Source organism: Hyla sarda, chromosome 10, assembly GCF_029499605.1.
Source record: "Hyla sarda isolate aHylSar1 chromosome 10, aHylSar1.hap1, whole genome shotgun sequence".
NCBI lineage: Eukaryota > Metazoa > Chordata > Amphibia > Anura > Hylidae > Hyla > Hyla sarda.
Genome location: NC_079198.1, coordinates 121,867,217 through 121,891,445, shown reverse-complemented (window position 1 = coordinate 121,891,445; position 24,229 = coordinate 121,867,217). Strand labels below are relative to the sequence as shown.

The 24,229-nt window shown below is 46.2% G+C and overlaps 1 protein-coding gene across 11 annotated transcripts in view; it reads right to left on the bottom strand.

The window, feature by feature from the left end:
- GRAMD1B (GRAM domain containing 1B) overlaps positions 1 to 24,229 on the bottom strand; it is a 271,033-nt gene that overhangs the window by 139,423 nt on the left and 107,381 nt on the right. The window contains exon 1 of one of the 11 annotated variants that reach the window (XM_056543517.1): positions 3,203 to 3,293. The exons of 9 other annotated variants lie outside the window; for them this stretch is intronic. Coding sequence is in view for 1 of the 2 variants with exons in the window: in XM_056543512.1 (XP_056399487.1) it covers positions 3,089 to 3,132 (44 nt within the window). In the remaining variant the exon portion in view is untranslated. Of the gene's footprint in view, positions 1 to 3,088; positions 3,294 to 24,229 lie in introns of those variants that run through there. One more of the 11 variants, XM_056543512.1, reaches the window with a different exon arrangement.

Here is a 24,229-nt window from a genome sequence, read left to right as displayed (position 1 = left end):
TCTGGGGGAATGTGCTGATCAGGCTTGCAAGCCACGCCCCTCAAACAAGCCACACCCCTTCTTTTTAAGCCTAAAATCTCTTTATCACAGCTCAGCCCCACTTGAGGACAGGATAGGTGGATGACATAGAGGGACAAGATAGAGGGACAGGATATGAGAACAGGATAGGAGGACGGGATAGACGGTCAAGATAGTAGGCCGGCATAGGCAGACGAGATAGAGGGATGGGATAGGAGAACAAGATATGAAAACAGGATAGGGGGACGGGATAGACGGTCGAGATAGTAGGCCGGGATAGGCAGACGAGATAGTGGGATGGGATAGGAGAACAAGATATGAAAACAGGATAGGAGGACGGGATAGACAGTCGAGATAGTAGGCCGGGATAGGCAGACTAGATAGGTGGATGACAGAGGGAAGAATTAGGAGGATGGGATAGGAGGACGAGAAAGGCGGATGACATAGAAGGACAAGATAGAGGGACGAGATTGGAGGACGAGATAGGGGGTCAGGATGAGGGGTTGGGATAGGAGAACAAGATATGAGAACAGGATAAGAGGAAGGCATAGACAGTCGAGATAGTAGGCCGGGATAGGCAGACTAGATAGGTTGATGACATAGAGGGACAGGATAGGAGGATGAGATAGGCAGATGAGATAGGCGAATGACATAGAGGGATGAGATAGGAGAACAAGATATGAGAACAGGATAGACGGTCGAGATAGGAGGCCGGGATAGGAGTACAAGATATGAGGACAGGATAGACGGTCGAGATAGGAGGCCGGGATAGGAGAACAAGATATGAGGACAGGATAGACGGTCGAGATAGGAGGCCGGGATAGGAGAACAAGATATGAGAACAGGATAGACGTCGAGATAGGAGGCCGGGATAGGAGAACAAGTTAGGAGGACGGGATATGATCACAAGAGTGTCATTGCTTTTCCTCTCCCACAAGATTTAGGTAGGAAGTCAAGGCAACGCCAGGTACTAGTTATAATAGTATATAATTTGTTGTAATAAATGCAAAAACAACATTTAAATATGTACACATTCAAAGCCCATAGCTTGTATGATCGGGTGCACTGTAACAGTCATCAGACGCTCCAAACTTTTCAGCGATGGGAAAAACAAGATCACAAGGACCATGGAAACTTCTGCTGGTCTGGTCCAGAGTGAGCGGCATTACCCAGAGACAGGCGGTGATGAACGATAACACGACTGATCGGCTTTTTATTGGATATTATTTTTGGCCATGGCAAATCCATCCCACTTCCCGATCTGTAAACTTCCCGACCCCGCTCCATCTCCCACGTATCCTGATGGGACTCCTTGCAGAACTGCAGCTTATACCCCATGCTTACCACCCCCACTCCCAGGATAGGGTGGACTGTAGATACTTAAACACTTTCTGTGTCATGAACATTGAAATTACTAATATTTCACGTCCATAGTTGAGGACAACACAAAAGCGGGGGGTGGCCATATTGTAAGTCTCCGTGAAGTAACCATCTCCTGGACTTCTTTGAGCTTTATAGTAGTAGTTTCCAAATTGTGGACCTCCAGCTGTTGCAAAACTACAACTCCCAGCATGCCCAGACAGCCAACGGCTGTCTGGGCATGCTGGGAGTTGTAGTTTTGAAACCTCTAGAGGTCCATTGGCTGTCCAGGCATGCTAGGAGTTGTAGTTTTGCAACCACCTAAGATCCATTGGCTGTCCAAACATGTTGGGAGTTGTAGTTTTGAAAACTCTGGAGGTCCATTGGCTGTCCAGACATGTTGGGAGTTGTAGTTTTGCAACCTCTAGAGGTCCATTGGCTGTCCAGGCATGCTGGGAGTTGTAGTTTTGCAACCACCTAAGATCCATTGGCTGTCCAAACATGTTGGTAGTTGTAGTTTTGCAACCTCTGGAGGTCAACTGGTTGTCCGGGCATGCTGGAAGTTGTAGTTTTGCAACCTCTAGAGGTCCATTGGCTGTCCAGGCATGCTGGGAGTTGTAGTTTTGCAACCTCCTAAGATCCATTGGCTGTCCAGACATGTTGGGAGTTGTAGTTTTGCAACCTCTGGAGGTCCATTGGCTGTCCAGACATGTTGGGAGTTGTAGTTTTGCAAACTATGGAGGTCAATTGGTTGTCCGGGCATGCTGGAATGGAAATTGTAGTCCTGAAACAGATGGGGGTCCATTGGCAGTCCGGGCATGCTGGAAGACATAGCTTTGCAACCTCAAGAGGTCCATTAGCTGTCTGGGCATACTGGGAGTTGTAGTTTTTGCAACCTTTGAAGGTCCTTTGGCTATTCAGGTATGCTAAGATTTGTAGTTTAGCCACCGCTGGGGTCCATTGGCTGTCTAGGCATGCTGAGAGTTGTAGTTTTGCAACAGCTGGAGGTCCACAGTTTGGAGACCATTGCTTTATAGTGATCTGCCCTCGTTGTCTTGTCCCGTGGTAACCTACATTCTGGGGTGACTTCAATCCCAATCCTCAGGAGATATATTTAATAACAGGGAAGAACATAAGGGCCCAGTCTGCTCCGTACACCTGCTCATACCCCAGGGAGCGCGCAACTTATCCCGGCAGACGCAACTTCACTACATCACGCTGCTGAACTAGACACAAAAAAAAAAAAAAGAAGAAACAGGCAACACCCTGTAACTGTACGGGGGCCTGATGTACGAGCGGGAGGCGCACCAGCGTCCCCGGATGATGACAGAACCCTATTTGCACACCTGCTGTACACGCGGCACATGTGCCGGGCACAGACGTCCACAAACACTGCAGTGATGCCCGGGATGACGCATTGGTAATTTAAGCATCTCCCAGGGTGGGAGAAGCACAGCGGCGGCGGCGGTGGTGGCGGCGAAGCCTTTTGTCAGAGCAACAAAAAAAATAAAAATAAGAGGGGGACAGCGGCGAGTCCGCAGCAAAATGTGTCACAATGCAGAGATAGTCCCACAGCATACAACCCCCCCCCCATTCACTCACCCCCTCCCCGTGTGAGGACATGGATGCATAGACATCACTACAAGGTCACGGACACCGACAAACCGCGAGCTGTAAACGTAGAACGCACAGAAGCCTCAGCAGCACTAACCTGGCAGCCATGAGAGGATGAGCCAGCATCATTGCTTGATCCATTCATTCATGCAGAAAAAACAGCAGGGGGGGGAGGCAGGGAAGACAGCGAGCGGGCAGGAGGGCTACTCACCTCCAAATCCATCTCAGTGCCCCCGCCACCTATACAAGGGGGGCTCTCATAAGGGAAGGGGGGGGGGAAGCCTTTTATATTTCAGCTGTTTCTCTGTCACCCTCCTGCAGCCTGAGTCGGAGCGATGGGAGGGAACAGTCATTCATGGACCACCCCTCCTCCCTGACTCACTGCTGCTCCTGCGCTGCCTGCTTTTGCCCGTCATTTACACACTTCCCCAATTTTTATTATTTTTTTAATTTATTTTTTTATTATGCCCCCCTGATTGGATGGCGGCGACAGTGGCTGTTCGGATGCCAGCTTGTCACATGACCCTCACCGTAACACCTGGGCATCGAAAACTGCATCGACAGTAATGACCGGCCCGAGGAGGAGTGGACTGTCAATGCACCAACAAGTCATCGGGGGGGGGGGGGTTACGACTCGAAGGCTGGGTTCACACCACGTTTTTGCAATACAGTTCCCGGATCAGGTTTTCCATAAAAAAAAAAAAAAAACGGATTCCTCAAAACCTGACTGAACTGTCTCAAAACGTGTGCAAAAATTTTTTATACGGTTTGAAAAATGATGTCCGGTTGAATCATTTTTTTTTTACGAAAAAAAAAAAAGTATAAGTTTTTAACTTTTCACTCCATTATGAATAAAGTTCATAAGGTCATAGACAGAGTTATCCAACCAGTGTGCCTCCAGCTGTTTCAAAACTACAACTCTCAGCATGCCCGGGCAGCCGATGGCTGCCCGGGCATGCTTAGAGTTGTAGTTTTGCAACAGCTGGAGGCACACTGGTTAGGAAACACTGCCCAAGGCATGCTGAGAGTTGTAGTTTTGCAACAGCTGGAGGCACACTGGTTAGGAAACACTGCCCAAGGCATGCTGAGAGTTGTAGTTTTGCAACAGCTGGAGGCACACTGGTTAGGAAACACTGCCCAAGGCATGCTGAGAGTTGTAGTTTTGCAACAGCTGGAGGCACACTGGTTAGGAAACACTGCCCAAGGCATGCTGAGAGTTGTAGTTTTGCAACAGCTGGAGGCACACTGGTTAGGAAACACTGCCCAAGGCATGCTGAGAGTTGTAGTTTTGCAACAGCTGGAGGCACACTGGTTAGGAAACACTGCCCAAGGCATGCTGAGAGTTGTAGTTTTGCAACAGCTGGAGGCACACTGGTTAGGAAACACTGCCCAAGGCATGCTGAGAGTTGTAGTTTTGCAACAGCTGGAGGCACACTGGTTAGGAAACACTGCCCAAGGCATGCTGAGAGTTGTAGTTTTGCAACAGCTGGAGTCACACTGGTTAGGAAACACTGCCCAAGGCATGCTGAGAGTTGTAGTTTTGCAACAGCTGGAGTCACACTGGTTAGGAAACACTGCCCAAGGCATGCTGAGAGTTGTAGTTTTGCAACAGCTGGAGGCACACTGGTTAGGAAACACTGCCTAAGGCATGCTGAGAGTTGTAGTTTTGCAACAGCTGGAGGCACACTGGTTAGGAAACACTGCCCAAGGCATGCTGAGAGTTGTAGTTTTGCAACAGCTGGAGGCACACTGGTTAGGAAACACTGCCCAAGGCATGCTGAGAGTTGTAGTTTTGCAACAGCTGGAGGCACAGTGGTTAGGAAACACTGCCCAAGGTATGCTGAGAGCTGTAGTTTTGCAACAGCTGGAGGCACACTGGTTAGGAAACACTGCCCAAGGTATGCTGAGAGCTGTAGTTTTGCAACAGCTGGAGGCACACTGGTTAGGAAACACTGCCCAAGGCATGCTGAGAGTTGTAGTTTTGCAACAGCTGGAGGCACACTGGTTAGGAAACACTGCCCAAGGGATGGTTATCTTTTTTGCTTGTATAGTGTTTTTTCTTTATGTGCATAGCTGCACACCACGTTTTTGCAATACAGTTCCCGTTTCAGGTTTTTTGATAAAAAACGGATTCCTCAAAACCGGACTAAACTGTATCAAAACGTGTGTAAAAAATTTAATCCGTATAAGGTTTGAAAAATGATGTCCGATTGAATCTGTTTTTTTAAGAAAAAAAAAAAAAGTATACGTTTTTAACTCTTCACTCCATTATGAATAAAGTTTCACTTGTTTGATTGAAATTCCAAGAAAAAAACTGTGCAAAAATCAAAAACCGTATGGTGAAAACCGGATGGAACCGTACGCACATACAGTTCTGTACGGTTCCCATTGACTCCCATGTTAAAAAAAAAAAAAACGTATATGTTTCAATACGTTTTTTCACTCAGACCATGGTAGGCTACGGTTTTGGGTACGGGGAAAAAAACTGACAAAACCGTACAGGATGCAAAACGGACACAACCTGATGCATCTTTTGGCATATGGTTTTCCATGGAGAGTCAATGCATACGGTTTCAATACGGTTCCGGACGGTTTTCAAATTGAACACGTATACGGGAACTGTATTGCAAAAACGTGGTGTGAACCCAGAATAACTCAGACGACCATCGCATTGCAAAGTCATTACTACTGAAGACTAATAAATAAATAATAAACAAATGAAATAAATAAATAAAATAAAAATAAATAAATAAATAAATAAAAATAAAAATGAATAAATAAAATTAAATACCAAAATCTGTAATGCATTTTTTTTCAAGTAAGTTTGTTTACGTTCTTTCCTTTCAGATAAAAAAATAAACAAATGAAATAAAAAATAAAATAAAAATGAATATAAAAATAAATAAAAAAACAAATAAAATAAAAATTAATAAAAATGAAATACCAAAATAAGTATTTTTCTTTTTTTTTTTTTCCCAGTGAGTTTGTTTGCGTTCTTTCCTTTCAGATAAAAAATAAACAAATGAAATAAAAAATAAAAATTAATATAAAAATAAATAAAAAAACAAATAAAATAAAAATTTATAAAAATGAAATACCAAAATAAGTATATATTTTTTTTTTCCCAGTGAGTTTGTTTGCGTTCTTTCCTTTCAGATAAAAAATAAACAAATGAAATAAAAAATAAAAATTAATATAAAAATAAATAAAAAAATGAATAAAATAAAAATTTATAAAAATGAAATACCAAAATAAGTATTTTTTTTTTTCCCAGTGAGTTTGTTTGCGTTCTTTTCTTTCAGATAGGATGGAATCTGCAGCGTGCAGTGCTATAGTTACCAGCAAACCGTCCGCCGCTATGACATGTAACAGTATGTCCCCACCAGTGTGTCTCCAGCTGTTGCAAAACTACAACTCCCAGCATGCCCGGACAGCCGTTGGCTGTCCGGGCATGCTGGCAGTTGTAGTTTTGCAACAGCTGGAGGGCCACAGTTTGGAGATCTCTGTTCTAGATCACTGTTCCCAAATTGTGGTTCTGTACCTGTTGCAAAACTACAGCTGCAGTTATGGATGTCAGGGCATGATGCATGCTGGGAGCTGTAGTTTTGCAACAGCTGGAGGCACCCTGGTTGGGAAACATTGCTTATTCCTGTTGTGATTTCTAATTTATGGCCCGGAAAAAAAAAAAAAAAAATATTCTCATTATTTTAACCCCTTAAGGACTCAGCCCATTTTGGTCTTAAAGGGGTAGTCCAGTGCTGAAAAACGTATCCCCTATCCTAAGCATAGGGGATGAGCTTCAGATCACGGGGGGTCCGACCGCTGGTTTTGTTTTCACGCTGTACACTTTACAGTTAAAATGACATTTTTTCTTTATTCTGTGGGTCAATACGATTACAATGATACCCATGATTACATACGTTTCCATTATTGTACCGCTTTAAAAAAATTGTAAACTTTTTAACCAAATTAGTTCGTTTAAAATCCCTCTATTTTGCTGACCTATAACTTTTTCATTTTTCCGTATAAGTCCCCCGTTCACACTACGGAATTCCCGCGGAATTCTGGGCGGAATTCCGCGGTGTGAACTTTAACATTAGTGTGAAGGGGTTTCCGCGAGACCCGTTCACACTGTGGAATTTCAGCGGCGGACATTTCCGCCGCTGAAAGTGTTCCGCGCAAAGAAAGAACATGTTCATTCTTTGCGCGGATTCCGCGAGCACTGCATAGTCGTCAACGGTGACGGCTCAGTGCCCCGCGGCCCTAGCGCCGAAGTACTCTCGGCGGCGGCCGCCAGGCGGAACCTCCGCTCGCGGAATTCAGCCGCGAGAATTCCATAGTGTGAATGGGGCCTAACCGGCAGTATGAGGTCTAATTTTTTGTGTCGGGATCTGTACTTTTTATTAATACCACATTTGCATATATAAAACTTTAAAAAAAATGTTATCAATTATTTTTTTAAGAAAACGTTACAATAAGGCAGCAATTTTGGACTGCGGGCGATCCCATCATCCGTTTTAGTGACCGCACTGCCGCAGATGCCGTGATCTGTATTGATCACGGCATCTGAGGGGTTAATGGCACACATCAGCGCGATCGCTGATATGCGCCGTTACCGGCGGGTCCCTGGCTGCTGATAGCACCCGGGACCTGCCGCACATGACCCGAGCATCGGCTCGCGGTCATATACAGGACATATACACCAAAAAAGGGGCCAAAATAATGGTCATAAAAAATATATATCAAATATAAAATATGTCCCCTTGAAGTGATATTGTCATTTTTTTTTATCTGTTGGATTGTTTTTAATCAATTTTGTAATAAAGATATATATTTTTTAGGACCATTATTTTGGCCCCTTTTTTGGTGTATATGTAATACTGGCCTATGGTTTATGATACGGTTAGTGCCTCTATCTTTCTATGTGTTGTATATACAGGACGTAAATGTCATTCTGATCACAGATACAGAGGTGCTGCGCTCACACTACTACACTTCATCCCACATCGCTGACCTATACTATTATTATTATTATTATTACTGTTATTACTGATGGAAATACACAAAAAAGACAGAAAATATAACAAACTTCTGTGTCACAATCCCAAAGCAAAGTTCTAGAAATGTTATTATGTAATAAAATCAGGAAAGCGCGGTATTAATACACACTAGGGTCACAAATAATGGAACATTGGGGATAACAGGCTGAGACTTGGGGTACAGGATAATAACACTTGGGGTACAGGATAGTGACACTTGGGGTACAGGACAGTGACACTTGGGGTACAGGATAATGACACTTGGGGTACAGGATAATGACACTTGGGGTACAGGATAATGACACTTGGGGTACAGGATAATAACACTTGGGGTACAGGATAATGACATGCTGGCACTTGGGGTACAGGATAAATACACTTGGGGTACAGGATAATGACACTTGGGGTACAGGATAATAACACTTGGGGTACAGGATAATGACATGCTGGCACTTGGGGTACAGGATAATAACACTTGGGGTACAGGATAATGACATGCTGGCACTTGGGGTACAGGACAACGACACTTGGGTACAGGATGATGACACTTGGGGTACAGGACAATAACACTTGGGGTACAGGATAGTGACACTTGGGGTACAGGATAGTGACACTTGGGGTACAGGATAATGACACTTGGGGGACAGGATAACGACACTTGGGGGACAGGATAACGACACTTGGGGGACAGGATGATAACACTTGGGGTACAGGATAATAACACTTGGGGTACAGGATAATAACACTTGGGGTACAGGATAATGACACTTGGGGTACAGGATAATAACACTTGGGGGGCAGGATAATAACACTTGGGGGGCAGGATAATAACACTTGGGGGGCAGGATAATAACACTTGGGGGGCAGGATAATAACACTTGGGATACAGGATAACGACACTTGGGGTACAGGATGATAACACTTGGGGTGCAGGATAATAACACTTGGGGGGCAGGATAATAACACTTGGGGGGCAGGATAATGACACTTGGGGGCAGGATAATAACACTTGGGGTACAGGATAATACTTGGGGGGCAGCATAATGACACTTGGGGGGCAGGATAATGATACTAGGGGTACAGGATAATACTTGGGGGACAGGATAATACTTGGGGGGCAGGATAAAAATACTTGGGGTACAGGATGATAACACTTGGGGTACAGGATGATAACACTTGGGGTACAGGATAATACTTGGGGGGCAGGATAATAACACTTGGGGTACAGGATAATAACACTTGGGGGGCAGGATAATAACACTTGGGGGGCAGGATAATAACACTTGGGGTACAGGATAATACTTGGGGGGCAGGATAATAACACTTGGGGTAAAGGATAATGACACTTGGGGGACAGGATAATGACACTTGGGGTACAGGATAATGACACTTGGGGTACAGGATAATAACACTTGGGGTACAGGATAATGACACTTGGGGGGCAGGATAATAACACTTGGGGGGCAGGATAATGACACTTGGGGTACAGGATGATGACACTTGGGGTACAGGATAATGACACTTGGGGGGCAGGATAATAACACTTGGGGGGCAGGATAATGACACTTGGGGTACAGGATAATACTTGGGGGGCAGTGCTCAATACTATTTAGTCACTTTCTATTCTCTCACAATAATCCCCTTTGTCAAAGTGAATTGTGCAGAGGTCGGGCCCTGTCACTATTTTCGTGCCACGCCCAGGGGGTCACGATCCTTTCGATCACCTCACACAGAAGCACATGGCGGTCTAGACACACTGACCATATGACTAGTCCGCTCTGAGATTGATGCCATCACCTACACTACAGCGGGTTTGCAGCTCACACGGACCATCTGTCCTTCACAAGATCTGCCCTACAGACACTTACATGGCGTCTCTCCATCAGAACCTGCATTCCAGCATCAGCAGCTCCACTACACATGGCCCCCAGACACCCCCCACCACTGCTACCCTGCAATACATAAACCTCTACTGAGATCACCTGGAGCTGGAAACTAGACTACATAATAAGAGACCAAGCCGTGTCTGCATAAGGCAGTGTTTCCCAACCAGGTGCCTACAGCTGTTGCAAAACTACAACTCCCAGCATGCCCGGACAACCATTGGCGGGAATGTGAGGGACAGGTGATGAGGATGGGATATGAGGTCAAGATAGGACGGGATATTAGGACAGGATGTCAGGATATGAGGACGAGATGTGAGGGCAGGATATGAGGATGTGATAGGACAGTGGTCTTCAACCTGCGGACCTCCAGATGTTGCAAAACTACAACTCCCAGCATGCCCGGACAGCAAATGGCTGTCCGGGCATGCTGGGAGTTGTAGTTTTGCAACATCTGGAAGTTCGCAGGTTGGAGACCACTGGGATAGGAGGTCGGGATATGAGGACGGGATATGAGGACGGGATAGGAGGACGGGATAGGAGGACGGGATAGGAGGACGGGATAGGAGGACGGGATAGGAGGACGGGATAGGAGGACGGGATAGGAGGACAGGATAGGAGGTCGGGATAGGTCAGGATATGAGGATGGGATAGGAGGTCAGGATAGGAGGTCGGGATAGGTCAGGATATGAGGATGGGATAGGAGGTCAGGATAGGAGGATGGGATAGGAGGTCAGGATAGGAGGATGGGATAGGAGGTCGGGATAGGAGGATGGGATAGTAGGACAGGATATGAGGACAGGGATAGGGTGACGGGATATGAGGTCGGGATAAGAGGACGGCAAGGTTTAGGTGAGAAGGCCGGCAAAGCCGGGTTCTCTGCTGGTTGAAAAGAAACAAGATATATTGAATCTCTACATCAATCTGCTCAGCTCCTCCTGCTCTGTAACCCGCTGCAGTATATGCACATGTACGGCGCAGAGCATTGAGAAGAGCTGAGGGGAAGACTCGTATGGGCTTCTTGTTAGCTGATCGATAACATGGTGGGCAATACACATTTAGGCTATGGCCACACAGATGTGTTACAGATTCCCTGCTGCGTGTCAATTAGATTCTCCTCCACTTTGCTGCTATTATAAATCCTGCATTTTCTACACAATCCACAGAAAACGCGCTACATGTGTATACTCTTAAAGCAGTGTTTTCCAAACAATGTGTATCCAGCTGTCGCAAAACTACAACTTCCAGGTGGTGTCAGAGGAGAATGGGCACACTGGTTCAGGATGACAGAAAGGCAACAGTAACTCAAATAAGCACTGGTTACAACCAATGTCTGCAGAATATAATCTTTGAATGCACAACATGTTCATACTTGAAGCAGATGGGTTACAGCAGCAGAAGACGACACCGGGGGCCAGACCCGTCAGCTAAGAACAGGAACCTAAGGCTACAATTCACACAGGCACCAGAACTGGACAATGGGAGATGGAAGAACGTTGTCTGGCCGGATGAGTCTCAGTTCCAGCTGTGACATTCAGATGTCAGGGTCAGAATTTGGTGTAAACAACATAAAGTCTGGATCCCTCCTGCCTTGTATCAGGTTCAGGCTGGTGGTGGCGTAATGTGGGGAACATTTTCTGGGCACACTTTGGGCCCCTTAGTACCCATTTAGCCTGGTATAGACACGACGACCTACCCGAGTATTGTTACTGACCATGTCCATCCCTTTATGACCACAGTGTCCCCTGTATCTTCTGATGATACTTCCAGCAGGATAATGCACCATGTCACATGACATCATCTCATACAGGACAATGAGGTCACATGACATCATCTCATACAGGACAATGAGGTCACATGACATCATCTCATCCAGGATAATGAGGTCACATGACATCATCTCATCCAGGACAATGAGGTCACATGACATCATCTCATACAGGACAATGAGGTCACATGACATCATCTCATCCAGGACAATGAGGTCACATGACTCCAATGGCTTCCACAGTCACCAGATCTCATCCAATAGATCATCACTGGAATGTGGTGGAACCGGAGATTCTCATCATGGATGAACTGTGTGATGTCATCATGTCCATATGAAGGAACTGTGTGATGTCATCATGTCTATATGGAGGAACTGTGTGATGTCATCATGTCCACATGGAGGAACTGTGTGATGTCATCATGTCCATATGGAGGAACTGTGTGATGTCATCATGTCCATATGGGGGAACTGTGTGATGTCATCATGTCTATATAGAGGAACTGTGTGATGTCATCATGTCCATATGAAGAAACTGTGTGATGTCATCATATCTATATGGAGGAACTGTATGATGTCATCATGTCCATATGGAGGAACTGTGCGATGTCATCATGTCCATATGGAGGAACTGTGTGATGTCATCATGTCCATATGGAGGAACTGTGCGATGTCATCATGTCCATATGAAGAAACTGTGTGATGTCATCATGTCCATATGAAGAAACTGTGTGATGTCATCATGTCCATATGGAGGAACTGTGTGATGTCATCATGTCCATATAGAAGAACTGTGTGATGTCATCATGTCCATATGAAGAAACTGTGTGATGTCATCATGTCCATATAGAGGAACTGTGTGATGTCATCATGTCCATATGGAGGAACTGTGTGATGTCATCATGTCCATATAGAAGAACTGTGTGATGTCATCATGTCCATATGAAGAAACTGTGTGATGTCATCATGTCCATATAGAGTGAAATCTCTGAGGAATGTGCCCAGCTCCTTGTAGGAAGAATGAAGGCAAAAAGGGTCTGACCCAGGACTAGCGAGGTTTACCTAATAAAAAGCCAGTGAGTGTATATTTGCATATATGTGGTGTCCTGATGCAGAACACTCTTGTCCACCTGCCCTATCAGGTGGATGTCACTTTATGATGTCTGTCTGGCCCACAGCTCCAGGTTAAAATGTAATGTATATTGTAATTTATCTTTAATGTATTTTCATCTGTTTAATGTAAAGGTATCATGCTGTCATGGAAAGAGTTAACTTTATCTCTGTATGAGGATTCATGGGAAATCACATGTGCACTTTGGCCAATCAGGGCCTCCTGCCCTTTTCCACCCAGGTCTGACCAGACGCGGAGGAGTTAGTCAGCTGTGTGCAGAGTTGGTCTAGGTTAACACCTCTGCTGTGTGACCTGTCTCTCACCATATGGCAGTGTTTCCCACCCAGGGTGCCTCCAGCTGTTGCAAAACTACAACTCCCAGCATGCTGGGAGTTGTGGTTTTGCAACAGCCAAAGACCCAGGTGCAACAATTCCTATCTCTGATAGACATCGCTCTTCACTAGGATCCTGTCAAGTCTAAGCTTTGGGGAAAGCTAACGGGCCCCATAGCGAACCACTGATAAAGGGGTGAAGATCCTCCGGTCACTCCTGTTCATTAAAGGGTACCTCTCATCAAATAAACTTTTGATATATTTTAGATTAATGAATGTTGAATAACTTTCCAATAGCATGTTAATGAAAAATACGTTTCTTTCTATTGTATTTTTCCCAATCAGTCCTGCCAGCAAGCATTTCTGACTCATGCTGGAGTCCTAAACACTCAGAGCTGCCAGCCTGCTTTGTTCACAGCCAAACAGGCTGTGAACAAAGCAGGCTGGCAGCACTGAGTGTTCTCCTTTGTGAACAAAGCAGACTGGCAGCTCGTAGTGTTTAGGACTCCAGCATGAGTCTGAAATGCTTGCTGACAGGACTGGTAGGGAGACCCCTAGTGGTCATTTCTTCAAAGTGGAAAATTAAATAGAAAGAAGCATATTTTTTAATAACATGAAATTGTAAAGTTATTCTGCATACATTAATCTATAATATATCAAAAGTTTTTTTGATGAGAGGTACCCTTTAAAATCCACCTTGGCGTTGATCACCCACTTTGGATTCCATACTGTGAAGCAACGCAAGGCAGGGACAGTCAGCTCCCAAGTCAAGTCTAAGTCTATGCAGGAAGAAGACCAAAAAATTGTCCCTCTCTAGGCGCTGCTTTCCCAATAGATTCACATAGACCTATGTGAATCTATTGGGAAAGCAGCGCCTAGAAAGGGACAATTTTTTGGTCTTCTTCCTGCATCTACAAACGGATAGACTTAGGTTTATCTGAATATCCCTATGGCTTCGCAGCAATTCCAGGAACTCTCTGTAGCCATGTTATTGGGTGATTTGCGCATATCCATTGCGCTCAAGGTGAGCATACTACCAGCCCTCTAACTCTCTGGTTTATTAGGGTAATGCACCAGGCGCCTTGTGTGGTTCTCTTTTTCTCGTCCTTCTCCTAAGTCTAAGTCTAGTCACGTCAAGACTAGCAAAGTCAAGTCTAGTCAAGGATAAGTCACGTCTCAGTTAATAAAGACTAAAAGTCCCAGAGTGTCCATTAATGGAGCTGTGGTTCCCTGCTGCATCCTTCAGCTAAATTGCACTACTATATGTCCTTAATTGCTGAAGTAAAGGTTCAAGAGGTTTCCTTAGCCTTGCATTAGCGCTTGGCACCGGCAACTGCTTTATCTTGGAGTGTGGTGGGTTAACACTCCTGGCGTCACGAACATTCAAATGGTCACATCACCCCTACAGTCTACATCAGTGTTTCCCAACCAGGGTGCCTCCAGCTGCTGCAAATCTACAACTCCCAGCATGCCTGGACAGCCTTTGGCTGTCCGGGCATGCTGGGAGTTGTAGTTTTGCAACTGCTGGAGGCACCCTGGTTGGGAAACCCTGGTCTACATACACGCCATTAGCCCGACACCACCTACATAAAACAATACAACACGTTTCACCGCAGGTGCGGCTTCATCAGGTATGCCTGATGAAGCCACACTTGCGGTGAAACTCGTTGCATTGTCCAGAGTAGGAGCAAATCCCCACAGCGAACCTCTCCTGCTCTGGACAGTTCCTGACACGTACAGCGGTGTCAGCAGAGAGCACTGTGGTCAGACTGGAAAGAACTACGCAACTTCCTCTACAGCAGCTGATAAGTACTGGAAGGGTTAAGATTTTTATATAGAAGTAATGTACAAATCTGTTTAACTTTCTGGAGCCAGTTGATTGGAAAACATTTTTTTTCTCCTCCGGAGTACCCCTTTAGAGGAAAAGGATCCATCCTTAGTATTAGACTCCTACACAGTGCACATTATCATCTGCGTTACCTAGATTTATACATAGATTGTCGTGTATCTACAACAGTGTTTCCCAACTAGTGTACCTCCAGCTGTTGCAAAACTACAACTCCCAGCATGCCCGGACAGCCGTTGGCTGTCCGGGCATGCTGGGAGTTGTTGTTTTGCAACAGCTGGAGGCACACTGGTTGGGAAACACTGATCTACAACAATGTAAAGTGTCTGAGTAAGAATGTATAAAATAAGCAAAAAGGAGCCATAGACTCAACCACAGGAGCATTTAGAAGAATTATGAAGGGATGGGACATGATAGTGTGATGTCCCAGTACGGGACATAGTCCCGTACAGTACTTAGGCCTTGTCAGGTTGAGTCCCTGTGTGTCCTAGGGGCTCTCCTGCAATGTCTCCCCCATAATAATATATATTATGTATGGTGTTATGTGGGTCATGGATAAAGGACCTTTAACCCCTTAAGGACCGTTTTTTTTTTTTCCGTTTTTGCATTTTCATTTTTTGCTCCTTGCCTTTAAAAAATCATAACTCTTTCAATTTTGCACCTAAAAATCCATATGATGGCTTATTTTTTGCGCCACCAATTCTACTTTGTAATGACGTCAGTCATTTTGCCCAAAAATCTACGGTGAAACGGAAAAAAAAATCATTGTACGACAAAATTGAAAAAAACCCGCTGTTTTGTAACTTTTGGGGGCTTCCGTTTCTACGTAGTACATTTTTCGGTAAAAATTACACCTTATCTTTATTCTGTAGGTCCATACGATAAAAATTATGCCCTACTTATATAGGTTTGATTTTGTCGGACTTCTGGAAAAAATCATAACTACATGCAGAAAAATTAATACGTTCAAAATTGTCATCTTCTGACCCCTATAACTTTTTTATTTTTCCGTGTATGGGGCGGTATGAGGACTCATTTTTTGCGCCGTGATATGAAGTTTTTAACGGTACCATTTTTGCATTGATAGGACTTATTGAAAAATACGCTATTTTGGACTTTGGAATTTTTTTTATAATTCGGACATTTCCGCACGCGGTGATACCATATATGTTTATTTTTATTTACACTGTGTTTTTTTTTTTATTGGAAAAGGGGGGTGATTCAAACTTTTAATAGGGGAGGAGTTAAATGATCTTTATTCACTTTTTTTTTCCACTTTTTTTTTGCAGTGTTATAGCTCCCATAGGGACCTATAACACTGCACACACTGATCTCTTAGGCTGGGTCCACACTACGTTTTGTCCCATACGGGAGCGCATACGGCAGGAGGGAGCTAAAACCTCGCGCTCCTGTATGTGACCGTATGCGCTCCCGTATGTCATTCACTTCAATGAGCCGACCGGAGTGAAACGTTCGGTCCGGTCGGCTCATTTTTGCGCCGTATGCGCTTTTACAACCGGACCTAAAACCGTGGTTGACCACAGTTTTAGGTCCGGTTGTAAAAGCGCATACGGCGCAAAAATGAGCCGACCGAACGTTTCACTTCGGTCGGCTCATTGAAGTGAATGGCATACGGGAGCGCATACGGTCACATACGGGAGCGCGAGGTTTTAGCTCCCTCCTGCCGTATGCGCTCCCGTATGGGACAAAACGTAGTGTGGACCCAGCCTTATACTGATCATTGTTATCCCATAGGGACCTATAACACTGCACACACTGATCTCTTATACTGATCATTGTTATCCCATAGGGACCCATAACACTGCACACACTGATCTCTTATACTGATCATTGTTATCCCATAGGGACCTATAACACTGCACACACTGATCTTCATCATTGATCACTGGTTTCAGTGAATGTGAATGAGCAGTCATTCGGCGATCGGACAGCGAGGAGGCAGGTAGTCCTGTCAGCTGGTAGTCCCGCTGTCCTGTCAGCTGTTCGGGATGCCGCGATTAGCCGCGGCTATCCCGAACAGCCCGACTGAGCTAGCCGGCCACTTTCGGTTTCGCTTTTAGCCGCGCGGCTCAGCTCTTAGCGCGCGGCTAAAGCGATCGGCGCTGCGTGCTATTAGAGGCGGGTCCCGGCTTCACTATGACGCCGGGCCCACCGTGATATGACGCGGGGTTACTGTGTAACCCCGCGTTATATCAGGAGAGCAGGACCAAGGGCGTACCTGTACGCCCTTGGTCCTTAAGGACCTTTGAGTTAGTCACATGATAATATGTTCACATGTGTTTGTTACCCAGAGAGCACCAGCTAACCAGGTGACCTGCAGCTTGATCTATGGGCTTCTGGCTCAGCCCCCCTTTATAAGAGGGGAAGCCATTACAATCTCTCTCTTAGATCCTGAGGAACAGTAAAGACCAGACATCTCAGAGCCAGTGTCCAGCACAACTGGAGGCCTCAAGCCACCTACAGCCACAAGTCAGTAAGTCAAGTCATTGCTGTCACTACCTAAAGTCAAGTCTATTCTAGTCAGCGTGGCTGTGCTAAAGTCTGTCCAAGTCACTACAAGTCCCAGCAAGCTGTGAGGTCCTTCTGTGTTACTGGCCACCTCTCTGGGATCCTGGCCTAGCTGTAAAGACTATTTCCATCTGTCTATCTCAGTAAAGCTACCGTTAACCCTAACCTGGTCTTGGACTATTATTGCCCTGCCTAACCTTGGGATAGCGGTACTACCTTTCGCGTGGTTACCGGGAAAACCACACCCTGGCGTCACGAACATTTAGGGGGTTAATAACACCTTGCCCCTGGGCTACAACATCTGCCCCATCCACCTCACCTTCACACCCTGAGACACCACAATAGCAGAAAATGTATATACCACCACACGACACAAACTATATAACACAATCTATGGAGGTAATAAACTCCGTACAACCCAAACAACAAACTCAAGCATGGGGGGGGATTTATCAAAACCTGCACAGAGGAAAAGCTGCTGCGTTGCCCATAGCAACCAATCAGATCGCTTCTTTCATTTTCCAGAGGTCTCTGAAAAACGAGAGAAGCGATCTGATTGGTTGCTATGGGCAACTCAGCAACTTTTCCTCTGGACGGGTTTTGATACATCTCCTCCATAGTGTATATAGAACAGTGTCTTCCAAACAGGGTATCTCCAGCTGTTGCAAAATTACAACTCCCAGCATGCCCGGACAGCCCAAGGCTGTCCGGGCATGCTGGGAGTTGTAGTTTTGCAACAGCTGGAGACACACTGGGGGGAGATTTATCAAAACCTGTACAGAGGAGAAGTTGCTGAGTTGCCCATAGCAACCAATCAGATCGCTTCTTTCATTTTGAACAAGGCCTTTGCAAAATGAAAGAAGCGATCTGATTGGTTGCTATGGGCAACTCAGCAGCTTTTGCTCTGGACGGGTTTTGATAAATCTCCCCCATTATGTCCATGTCCTATAAGCTGAACATACCAAGGGAAATATAAGAAAGAATGTGCAGACTACAGAACATCATTCACATCAAGCAGAATCAAGTTTGTCATGATGAGAGCGTAATGTGATTTTACATGGGACTGCAGGATAACCAGCTACAAGATCTCCACTCCGATCCACAATTCTTTACTACATAATAGAAGAAATCTCTCTCCGCTACACGTGTATACATGAACATGCACAAGACAGGTCCTATATACTTTATACCAGCATTCCCCAACTCGTGACTCTACAGCTGTTACAACACTACAACTCCCAGCATGTCGTAACCAGCCTTTGGCTGCAAAAGGTTTCTTGTATTCCCTTATTAGGCCCCGTTCACACTACGGAATTCTCGCGGCTGAATTCCGCGAGCGGAGATGCCGCCTTGCGGCCGTCACCGGAGGTGTTTCGGCGCTAGGGCCGCAGGGCACTGAGCCATCACCATTGACGGCTATGCAGTACTCGCGGAATCCGCGCAAAGAATTAACATGTTCTTTCTTTGCGCGGAACAATTTCAGCGGCGGAAATGTCTGCCGCTGAAATTCCGGAGTGAACGGGTCTCGCGGAGATCCGTTCACACTAATGTTAAAGTTCACACCGCGGAATTGCGCCCGGAAATTCCACGGCAATTCCGTAGTGTGAATGGGGCCTTACAGTTTTCCTCAACCTGTGGCTCTCCAGCTGTTGCAATACTAATCACAGCATGCATTAACTACAGCAGACTCTCTAGCTGCTGACAAACTACAACTCCCAGAATGGCATGACTGCAGCAGACTCGCTAACTGCTGCAAAACTACAACTCCCAGCATGACCTGGCTGCAGCAGACTCTCCAACTGTTGCAAAACTACAACTCCCAGAACGACATGACTACAGCAAACTCTCCAGTTCTTCCAAAACTACAACTCCCAGCATGACCTGGCTGCAGCAGACTCTCCAACTGTTGCAAAACTACAACTCCCAGAACGACATGACTACAGCAAACTCTCCAGTTCTTCCAAAACTACTACTCCCAGCATGGCCTGGCTGCCGCAGACTCTCTAGCTGCTGACAAACTACAACTCCCAGCATGACCTGGCTGCAGAAGACTCTCCAACTGTTGGAAAACTACAACTACCAGCATGACCTGGCTGCCGCAGACTCTCCAACTGTTGGAAAACTACAACTCCCAGCATGACATGGCTGCCGCAGACTCTCCGACTGTTGGAAAAACTACAATTCCCAGCATGACCTGGCTGCAGCAGACTCTGCAACTGTTGGAAAACTACAACTCCCAGCAAGATCTGGCTGCAGACGACTCTGCACATGTTGCAAAACTACAACTCCCATAATGCCCTGGCTACAGCAGACTCTCCAACTGTTGGAAAACTACAACTCCCAGCATGACCTGGCTGCAGCAGACTCTCCGACTGTCGGAAAACTACAACTCCCAGCATGACCTGGCTGCAGCAGACTCACCGACTGTCGGAAAACTACAACTCCCAGCATGACCTGGTTTCAGCAGACTCTCCAACTGTTGCAAAACTACAACTCCCAGAACGACATGACTACAGCAAACTATCCAGTTCTTCCAAAACTACAACTCCCAGCATGGCCTGGCTGCAGCAGACTCACCAACTTTTGGAAAACTACAACTCCCAGCAAGACCTGGCTGCCGCAGACTCTCAGACTGATGGAAAACTACAACTCCCAGCTTGACCTGGCTGACGCAGACTCTCTGACTGTTGGAAAACTACAACTCACAGCAAGGCCATATCTGCAGCAGACGCTCCAACTGTTGCAAAACTACAACTCCCAGCATGACCTGGCTGCAGCGACTCTTCGACTGTTGGAAAACTACAATTCCCAGCAAGATCTGGCTGCTGCAGACTCTCCAACTGTTGCAATACTACAACTCCCAACATGCAGAGGCTGCAGCAGACTCTGCACATGTTGCAAAACTACAACTCCCATAATGCCCTGGTTACAGCAGACTCTCCAACTGTTGCAAAACTACAACTCCCAGCATGACCTGGCTGCAGCAGACTCTCCGACTGTCAGAAAACTACAACTCCCAGCATGACCTGGCTGCAGCAGACTCACCGACTGTTGGAAAACTACAACTCCCAGCATGACCTGGTTTCAGCAGACTCTCCAACTGTTGCAAAACTACAACTCCCAGAACGACATGACTACAGCAAACTCTCCAGTTCTTCCAAAACTACAACTCCCAGCATGACCTGGCTGCCGCAGACTCTCCGACTGTTGGAAAACTACAACTCCCAGCAAGACCTGGCTGCCCAGACTCTCAGACTGTTGGAAAACTACAACTCCCAGCATGACCTGGCTGCAGCAGACTCTCCGACTGTTGGAAAACTACAACTCCGAGCTTGACCTGGCTGCAGCAGACTCTCCGACTGTTGGAAAACTACAACTCCCAGCATGACCTGGCTGCAGCAGACTCTCCGACTGTTGGAAAACTACAACTCCCAGCAAGGCCATATCTGCAGCAGACTCTCCAACTGTTGGAAAACTACAACTCCCAGCATGACTTGGCTGCAGCGACTCTTCGACTGTTGGAAAACTACAATTCCCAGCAAGATCTGGCTGCTGCAGACTCTCCAACTGTTGCAATACTACAACTCCCAACATGCAGATGCTGCAGCAGATTCTGCACATGTTGCAAAACTACAACTCCCATAATGCCCTGGCTACAGCAGACTCTCCAACTGTTGCAAAACTACAACTCCCAGCATGACTTGGCTGCATGCAGACTCTCCGACTGTCTGAAAACTACAACTCCCAGCATAACCTGGTTTCAGCAGACTCTCCAACTGTTGCAAAACTACAACTCCCAGAATGACATGACTACAGCAAACTCTCCAGTTCTTCCAAAACTACAACTCCCAGCAAGGCCATATCTGCAGCAGACTCTCCAACTGTTGGAAAACTACAACTCCCAGCATGACCTGGCTGCAGCGACTCTTCGACTGTTGGAAAACTACAATTCCCAGCAAGATCTGGCTGCTGCAGACTCTCCAACTGTTGCAATACTACAACTCCCAACATGCAGAGGCTGCAGCAGATTCTGCACATGTTGCAAAACTACAACTCCCATAATGCCCTGGCTACAGCAGACTCTCCAACTGTTGCAAAACTACAACTCCCAGCATGACTTGGCTGCATGCAGACTCTCCGACTGTCTGAAAACTACAACTCCCAGCATAACCTGGTTTCAGCAGACTCTCCAACTGTTGCAAAACTACAACTCCCAGAATGACATGACTACAGCAAACTCTCCAGTTCTTCCAAAACTACTACTCCCAGCATGGCCTGGCTGCAGCAGACTTTCCAGCTGTTGCCAAACTACAACTCCCAGCATAGCCTAGCTACTGGAGACTCTCTAGCTGTTGGAAAACTACACCTCCCAGCATGCGCTGACAGTCTTTGATTGTCAGTGCATGCAGGGAGAATTATTCTTGCAACATCTGGGGAGTCACTGGCTATCTATGACAGCGATTCCCAACCAGGGTGCCTCCAGCTTTTGCAAAACTACAACTCCCAGCATGCCCGGACAGCCAACGGCTGTCCGGGCATGCTGAGAGTTGTAGTTTTGCAACAGCTGGAGGCACCCTGGTTGGAAAACACTGATCTGTGTTATGACTTTGCTGCCATTTGAGTATAAGACACTGAAGAATAGCCGGATGATATAACCGGGGGCCACCCAGGACGACTTACCTCATGTGCCAGGCCCGGTTACTGGTTAAATACCGTCTGGTAATTGCCCGGGAATCCTATGGACATAATCCCCAAACACAATCTAATGCTTTAATCCCTCAACTAATTTGTTGGACTAAGTTAGATCCGCGCTATAATAAAGGGGAACACTAGAAGTACCTAGATAACTCCATACAAGTGACATTGTTATCAGAAAAGGGACAACCGCCTGGGCCCAGACCGTAAACGGTGGAGGAAGCGACTACTATCTGGTGTCGTGGGGGCCGGTCAGTCTCCTGCGGCAATGGCACGGCAGAGTTAACATGTAAAAGCCGGGAAAATAAGGGACAGAGAGAAGATATTAATCCAGGAGGTCTGAGGGAGGGGAGGAAAGGAAGCAGGATAAATGGTAAGAGGATTATAGTCTACAGATGGCATCCTACAGTCTCTCTGCTCTCTCAATTCTCGCCATACATTTTACATAAGCCATGGCCGGAGCCCATAGGTGGTCTACAATCTCTAAACTGTGTCCCCTAACCTGTCCCAAAACTACAACTCCCAATATGTCCTGACAGCAACATGATGAGCCACTGCCGGAACCTATAGGTGGTCTACAATCTCTAAACTGTGTTCCCTAACCTGTCCCAAAACTACAACTCCCATTATGTCCTAACAGCAACATGATGAGCCACTGCCAGAACCTATAGGTGGTCTACAATCTCTAAACTGTGTCCGCTAACCTGTCCCAAAACTACAACTCCCATTATGTCCTGACAGCAACATGATGAGCCACTGCCGGAACCTATAGGTGGTCTACAATCTCTAAACTGTGTCCCCTAACCTGTCCCAAAACTACAACTCCCAATATGTCCTGACAGCAACATGATGAGCCACTGCCGGAACCTATAGGTGGTCTACAATCTCTAAACTGTGTTCCCTAACCTGTCCCAAAACTACAACTCCCATTATGTCCTAACAGCAACATGATGAGCCACTGCCAGAACCTATAGGTGGTCTACAATCTCTAAACTGTGTCCGCTAACCTGTCCCAAAACTACAACTCCCATTATGTCCTGACAGCAACATGATGAGCCATTGCCGGAACCTATAGGTGGTCTACAATCTCTAAACTGTTTTCCCTAACCTGTCCCAAAACTACAACTCCCAATATGTCCTGACAGCAACATGATGAGCCACAGCCGGAACCTGTAAATGATCTACAATCTCTAAACTGTGTTCCCTAACCTGTCCGAAAACTACAACACCCAATATGTCCTGACAGCAACATGAGCCACAGTCAAAACCCATAGGTAGTCTACAACCTTTAGATTGTGTCTCCCGACCTGTTTCTAAACTACAACCCCCATCATGTCCTGACAGCAACATGGGCCACAGCCGAAAACTACAACACCCAATATGTCCTGACAGCAACATGAGCCACAGTCGAAACCCATAGGTAGTCTACAACCTCTAGACTGTGTTCTCCGACCTGTTGCTAAACTACAACTCCCAATATGTCCTGACAGCAACATGAGCCACAGCTGGAACCTATAGAAAGTCTACAACCTCTAAGTTGTGTCCCCCAACCAGTCGCTAAACTACAACCCCCAGTATGTCCTGACAGCAACATGATGAGCCAAAGCCGGAACCTATAGGTGGTCTACAACCTCTAAACTGTGTCCCCTAACCTGTCCCAAAACTACAACTCCCATTATGTCCTGACAGCAACATGATGAGCCACAGCCGCAACCCATAGGTAGTCTACAACCTCTAGACTGTGTCCCCCAAACCTGTTGCTAAACTACAACTCCCATCCTGTCCTGACGGTAACATGATGAGCCACAGCTGGATCCCAAGGGAGGACTACAACCTCTTAACACTGTCCTCCAACCTATTACTCTTCGTTTGGTGCAAAACTGCAACTCCCATCACGTCTTGACTGCAACATGATGGGACTTGTAGTTCTGCGACAGCTGTTGATCCTTAAGTCAGGCTACACCAATCTAAAGTTATCCTGTGGCTGAGACATAGGAGTAAAATACTACTCACACGAAGCTTTATACTCACCGCG